General features: G+C 51.4%; 2 protein-coding genes across 2 annotated transcripts; both read right to left on the reverse strand.

Moving 5' to 3' along the window:
- Positions 1-90: 90 nt before the first annotated feature.
- On the reverse strand, positions 91-1,204 carry LOC127159650 (tripartite motif-containing protein 54-like). The gene is made up of 2 exons (XM_051102432.1): positions 1,024-1,204; positions 91-883 (listed from the first exon to the last, which is right to left on the reverse strand). Exons 1-2 carry the CDS (start codon positions 1,162-1,164, stop codon positions 725-727), a joined length of 300 nt encoding a protein of 99 aa, XP_050958389.1. The 5' UTR covers positions 1,165-1,204; the 3' UTR covers positions 91-724.
- A 305-nt stretch (positions 1,205-1,509) lies between these two features.
- Positions 1,510-3,426, reverse strand: LOC127159649 (uncharacterized). The gene is made up of 2 exons (XM_051102431.1): positions 2,798-3,426; positions 1,510-2,652 (listed from the first exon to the last, which is right to left on the reverse strand). The coding sequence occupies exons 1-2, from the start codon at positions 3,302-3,304 to the stop codon at positions 1,822-1,824; spliced, it is 1,338 nt and encodes a 445-aa protein (XP_050958388.1). The 5' UTR covers positions 3,305-3,426; the 3' UTR covers positions 1,510-1,821.
- Between the last annotated feature and the right edge of the window lie 3,444 nt (positions 3,427-6,870).

Consider the following 6,870-nt stretch of genomic DNA (forward strand, 5'->3'; position numbering starts at 1 on the left):
ATTTTTACTGTTCTTCGATTTTTAATTTAAGTTGAAATAAATTCGTCAAGGTTTTATGAGAGCCACCATTTAAATGTTTATATTTCAAAAACAAATTGGAGTAGAAATAGGTAATTATATGTAATATGTAAATAAAAATATGTAATTGTAACTTGATTACTATGAAAACTTAATTGTGTAATTTAAGCGCTTGTATACAAATTAGTCCATTTTAACGTAGTAATATCAATTAACTCTGATGCATATTTTACAGTATTAGTTCAGAGATTTTTTTCCTTGAGAAATTTGGTGTGTATCCAAATCGCAAGCTTGTGATCAGAATTTAATCGAATTGTGGAATTTGTCAAAACCCAGCTCTAGCATATAAGCATAGAATTTTTTACTAAAGAATGCCACTTTATAGGCTACTATTGGGTGATTGGAACACAACCTATGGACCACCAAAGTTCAAAATTAAGATTAAAAATGTACTTTCAAAATCAATAGTTTGACTACCTGTTTCTTTCCTTCAACCGTATCTAACCCTCAACCTTGCTCACAATGACTTTCTGTCAGGGAAGCCATATGCTCAACAGAGACGGCTCATTTCTGCTTGCTTGTCAATCATGAAGCCTCTGTGAACGCAACTGTGAGGTCTGGAGAGAATCCAGCTTCCTGCCTGCCTGGCTCGTCCATGCCAGAGCGTGTGTATCTTTTGTCAGAGGAAGTGTTCTTACGTTCCTCATCAATAATCCTGCTCTTGTGCCAGGCTTTGGGGAGGGAGAAGCCCCCACACAGGGTAACTAACCTCTATGGTTCTGCAGGTCTCCTCCAACTGACTGATGATGCCTTGGATTCTGTCATTATTGCCCACCATCATTGCTATTCTATCCGAGAGCTCTGTCTGGAGATGAGGACGTGCGTAAGCATATTAACACACAACTGTAAAAATATATGCTGCGCATACACACTGACGCAAACTCTGGCGTACTTGTGCAGACAAGCATAAATATTAATATGTCTCAAAAGCGTGAGAGTTTTTACCTTTTGCGTCTGGTAAATACTGTTAAGAGGGGCCACTTCACAGTCCTTATGAGAGCCGAACACTTTACACATAGAACAAGTGGGAACGCCGCAGGTCAGGCAGTAAATGTTGATTTTCTCATCCTCATGGACTTCACACATCGGCTGGTCAACCTTCCTTTCCGGAGAAGGTCTGCTGCTTTGGAGAATAATAGATCTATGAGTATCAAAGGGCGTAAACAATAAAATAAACAGATTTTGAGGTTCGAAACCTTTCGGCTTTTGCCTCAGACGTGGACAGGACTTCAAATTAATGCTTAATGAAATCACTATAGAGTTCACGAGGCCATATTGAGGGGTTGTGATGTGTGTCAGTACGCTTAGGAGACTCAACACTGACTGGTGGAACTAAAAATAAGTTTGCTGCCAGCTGACCGTCATCCTTAGCCTTATGACCTGTCTGAGTCACAGGTTGTCACGGGGAGAACGAGACGAGAGACGAGCGGATCCATTTGCAAACCTTTATTAGGGCTAGACAGACACATAGAAAAGCAGGCAGGGTCGAGACGGGAGCAGACAGGTGCATAAGGGCTAGGCAGAGAGTAATCCATAATCCGGGCGTGGGTCGAACAGCGGCGAACGTTATCCAGGGGGCGAGGCAGGAGAATAGTCAGGCAGGCGAAAGTTCCGAAAGACAGATAAAACAAAACAACAAGGCAAAACCAGGAAACAAGACACGGGGAAACACGGAGAAATGCTTTGCATGAACGATAGATACAATTCAATACTCGGCGAGGGGTGACAGGAAGACCAGGGTATTTATACTGTCCGTGATTGGTGCAAATGGTAAGAGCAGTGGCTGATGGGAAATGGAGTCCGGGGTGTAGTGCAATAGTCAATGTGTGAGAACGAGGTGAGAGCGACGTCTGGTGGTGAGCGGAGAACAGGACACCGACCAGATTTGTGACATAGCCCCCCCCCAAGGAGCGGCTTCCAGACGCTCCAACAGAAACAACAGTCCAGGGGAGCGGTGGGGGGGCCAGGGGACTGAGGCAGAACCGGCTGGGCAAGGGTCCTCCAGAGCGGAGCATGAGGCACAGGCGTACTCCAGGGCGGAGCCGGAGGCGGAGCAGGACTCCTCCAGGGCGGAACTGGAGGCGGAGCAGGAGTCCTCCAGGGCGGAACTGGAGGCGGAGCAGGACTCCTCCAGGGCGGAACTGGAGGCGGAGCAGGAGGCACAGGAGTCCTCCAGGGCGGAGCCAGAGGAGGAGCAGGAGGCGCAGGACTCCTCCAGGGCGGAACTGGAGGTGGAGCAGTCCTCCGGGGAAGAGCAGGAGGCGGAGCGGCCCTCCGGGGAAAAACAGGAACCCGCGTTACGGTCTGGGATCTGGGGAGAACAGGGACAGAGGAGACAGACAGAAGAAGGGAAGAAGCAGAGAGTATTGAGGTGAACGCCCTCTCCATAAGAGGTTCCACAGCTGACGCTGACACCTCTGGAGGCATTGGCGCAGCTTCTCCTACGGGGAAGGCCTCGGGGGCGGACTTGAGGTCAGACGGGACCTCTGGAGCAGACTTGGGACCAGACGGGACCTCTGGAGCAGACTTGGGACCAGACGGGACCTCTGGAGCAGACTTGGGACCAGACGGGACCTCTGGAGCACTTGGGACCAGACGGGACCTCTGGAGCAGACTTGGGACCAGACGGGACCTCTGGAGCAGACTTGGGACCAGACGGGACCTCTGGAGCAGACTTGGGACCAGACGGGACCTCTGGAGCAGACTTGGGACCAGGGACCTCTGGAGCAGGAAACCGCTTTATGGCCTGGGACCTAGGAACAGTAGAGACAGAGGAGGCAGACAGAATAAGGGGAGAAGCAGAGAGTTTGAGGCAGAACGCCGCCTCCCTAGGAGGACCTACAGCCGAAGCTGACACCTCAGGAGGCATTGGCGCGGCTTCTCCAACTGGTGAGGCCTCTGGGTCTGTCTCGTGGTCAGACAGGGCCTCCGGAGCAAACTTGAGATCAGACGGGAGCTCTGGAGCAGGCTTGAGATCAGACGGGAGCTCTGGAGTTGGCTGGCGAACAGATGAGACCTCTGGAGCTGAGTGTGCAGCCCACACACTGAGAATGGCGATCGCCAGCACGCTAGAAGACATGACGTGACAAGGCTCAGGGAGGTCAGACGAGACCTCTGGCACAGACTTGACGACGGGTAGGACTTCTGGAGTCGTCGTCAAGATCTCTGGAGCGTAGCTTGCGGCCCAGATGCTGAGGATGGCGGTTGCCATCACACTGGCAGACATGATGTGACAAAGCTCTGGGCGGTCAAACGAAATGCGACTTGACTCTGGGCGCTCAGACGGGACGTGACTGGACTCTGGGCCGTCAGGCGGGACGTGACTGGACTCTGGGCCGTCAGGCGGGACGTGACTGGACTCTGGGCCGTCAGGCGGGACGTGACTGGACTCTGGGCCGTCAGGCGGGACGTGACTGGACTCTGGGCCGTCAGGCGGGACGTGACTGGACTCTGGGCCGTCAGGCGGGACGTGACTGGACTCTGGGCCGTCAGGCGGGGACGTGACTGGACTCTGGGCCGTCAGGCGGGACGTGACTGGACTCTGGGCCGTCAGGCGGGGACGTGACTGGACTCTGGGCCGTCAGGCGGGGACGTGACTGGACTCTGAAACAACAGTAATACCTTGACTTGGCTCAGTGAGTGCTGCTGTGACTTGACCAGATTCGTGAAGATCAGCAGTGAACTGACTTGACTCTTGGAGATCAGCGGTGACTTGATTTGATACGTGAAGACCTGCGGTGGCTTGAACTGGCTTGTGAAGATCATTGACTTTATTTGAGTCAGGAACCACGACTGTGACCTTGCTTGACTCAGGAACCACGGCTGTGACTTTGCTTGACTCGGGAGCCACGGCTGTGACCTTGCTTGGCTTGGTTTGAACGGCTGTGACGTGACTTGACTTGGTAGGAACAGCTGGAACATGACTTGACTTGGCTGTGACTTGACTTGACTTAGTAGAAACAGCAGCTGGTGCAGGTTCAGAAGAGGCAGACATGACCTTGACCGGCTGTGGCCTGGCTGACGTGGCGTTAGCAGGCGCGGGCTGGGCTGACGTGGCGTTAGCAGGCGCGGGCTGGGCTGACGTGGCGTTAGCAGGCGCGGGCTGGGCTGACGTGGCGTTAGCAGGCGCGGGCTGGGCTGACGTGGCGTTAGCAGGCGCGGGCTGGGCTGACGTGGCGTTAGTGGTAATCTTTGCGTCAAGCACTGGCGTGGCGGCCCTCTTGAGCAGTGCAGACTCGGGCTCAGGGATGATGGCGGAAGCTTGACTGGACTTGGAAGCTTGACTGGACTTGGAAGCTTGACTGGACTTGGAAGCTTGAGCTGTAGCCTGACTTGACTCTGGAGCAACAGCAGCAGCTTGACTTGGCTCATGAGGATCTGCTGTAGCCTGGCTTGACTCGTGGAGAACGGCAGCTGTGTCTTGACTTGAGCCAGGGGTAGCCGCCGCGACATGGAGCGCCACTTTAGCTGCCCAAACTGTCATTAGGGGTGTATCCAGCACGTGGGCCATCATGACCATAGGTGGCGTCCGGGTGTTGACCACAGGTTCTGGAATGGCGTCCACATTGTGGAGTGGCTTGGAGACGGCAGCCATCTTATGCAGTTGCTTGGAGACGGCGGCCATCTTGTGCAGTGGCTCTGGAAAGATGGCTGTAATTTGACTTGCGACAGGGGCAATGGCTCTGACTTGGCTTGACACAGAAAACGCAGTTTTAACTTGACTTGCCTTAGGAAGAGATGCTCCAGCTTGATTCGACACAGGAACAGCAGCTGTGGCTTGACTTGACTTGGAAACTTGACTTGACGCAGGAAACACCGCTGCAACTTGACTTGACTTGGAAACTTGACTTGACTCAGGAAATGCCGCTGCAACTTTAAATGGCTCTGATATGGCAGCTGTGACGTGACCGAGCTCTGTTTTCGCCGCCATCTTGTGAACGGGCTCCGCCGTCGCCGCCATTTTGTGAGCGCACGCCGGCGCCGCCGCCATCCTGCAAACGGGCACCGCAGTCGCCGCCATTTTGTGCATGGGCTCCGCTGTCGCTGCTGTATCCTGAACGCGCTCCGACGCGGCCGCCATCTTGTGAACGGGCGCCGCTGTCGCCGCGATTAGAGGAGCGCTCTCCGCAGCCTTCGCCAGTGCTTGAGCGCGCTCCTGCACGGCCGCCATTTCACGAGCGATCCAGGTGGCAAACGTGTTTGTGGGATCGTGCTCCGGCATGACCGCCAATCTGCGGGTGGGATGCGCGGATGCCATTACCGCGTTGTTGCGTTCCCTCTCTGCGACCCCCACGGTGCACGGCGAACCCACACACGACAACGCAAAGTTCATAAATGCCTCGAGCGAAGAGCGCGGACCCTCGCGTCTAAGCCTTGCTCTTAACGGCTCGTTCACACCGTCACAGAACACCTCAATTTGAATACAGTCCGGGAGGGTGGAATAATTTGAGATGGAGAGAAACTCACGGGTGTACTGTTCCAGTGTGCCAGATCTCTGTTTGATCCTACATAAAATCCTGTCTGTGTCCATATCTTCTGAATGCCCGGGTGGTAAATTGCTGGATCCTGTTGTGGCCGAGTATTCTGTCACGGGGAGAACGAGACGAGAGACGAGCGGATCCATTTGCAAACCTTTATTAGGGCTAGACAGACACATAGAAAAGCAGGCAGGGTCGAGACGGGAGCAGACAGGTGCATAAGGGCTAGGCAGAGAGTAATCCATAATCCGGGCGTGGGTCGAACAGCGGCGAACGTTATCCAGGGGGCGAGGCAGGAGAATAGTCAGGCAGGCGAAAGTTCCGAAAGACAGATAAAACAAAACAACAAGGCAAAACCAGGAAACAAGACACGGGGAAACACGGAGAAATGCTTTGCATGAACGATAGATACAATTCAATACTCGGCGAGGGGTGACAGGAAGACCAGGGTATTTATACTGTCCGTGATTGGTGCAAATGGTAAGAGCAGTGGCTGATGGGAAATGGAGTCCGGGGTGTAGTGCAATAGTCAATGTGTGAGAACGAGGTGAGAGCGACGTCTGGTGGTGAGCGGAGAACAGGACACCGACCAGATTTGTGACACAGGTCTTGGGAGCCACATGGACGCTGGGGAATCTGTCTATTGCAGTGCAAAACACCAACTGATTTATAGAGCCTTAAAACATGAACCTCTCATTCAAAAGCTTTTCTTGAGTTCATAAAGTGAAACGCTTAAGTGGGATGCAAAGTGACAGGGCGGTGGAGAACTTAATCGTTCAGCCTTGGGGAATTTCATTCTTAAAAGCATGTCTGCTCTTTTTTCTGTTTCTTCATGCACTTTACTAAAAGGTAGAAGGCTTATTACCTCTACAATAGCAGTAACTATGGAAGCCCATTTCCAACACATAAGAAAAAAAACATGCTTTGGTAATCATAATTATAATATGTAATTACCAAAAAAGTTTTAAAAAGGTCCGAATTTTGGCACTTTGTTATGTCAATTTTGACTCTCATAATGTTAATTTAGACTTTTATGTCAATTTTGGAAGCCCATTTCCACCACATAGGAAAAGAAATCATGCTTTAGTTAATCATAATTAGTATATCAAAAGTAAAAAAAAACAAACGTCAGTTATTCATGTCAAATTTCAACTATGTATCTTACAGCTTAAGATTCACCAATCATGATTTTGTTTTCTTATGTGGTGGAAATAGGCTTTTATCTGTACGTGGTAATAATATAAATCATATTAGTTAAGACATTAATTAAATGTTCTGAGTCTACAGAGCTCCAGACTAAACAAAAAAATAATAA

This window comes from Labeo rohita, unplaced genomic scaffold, assembly GCF_022985175.1.
Source record: "Labeo rohita strain BAU-BD-2019 unplaced genomic scaffold, IGBB_LRoh.1.0 scaffold_2391, whole genome shotgun sequence".
In the NCBI taxonomy this organism is placed as follows: Eukaryota; Metazoa; Chordata; class Actinopteri; order Cypriniformes; family Cyprinidae; genus Labeo; species Labeo rohita.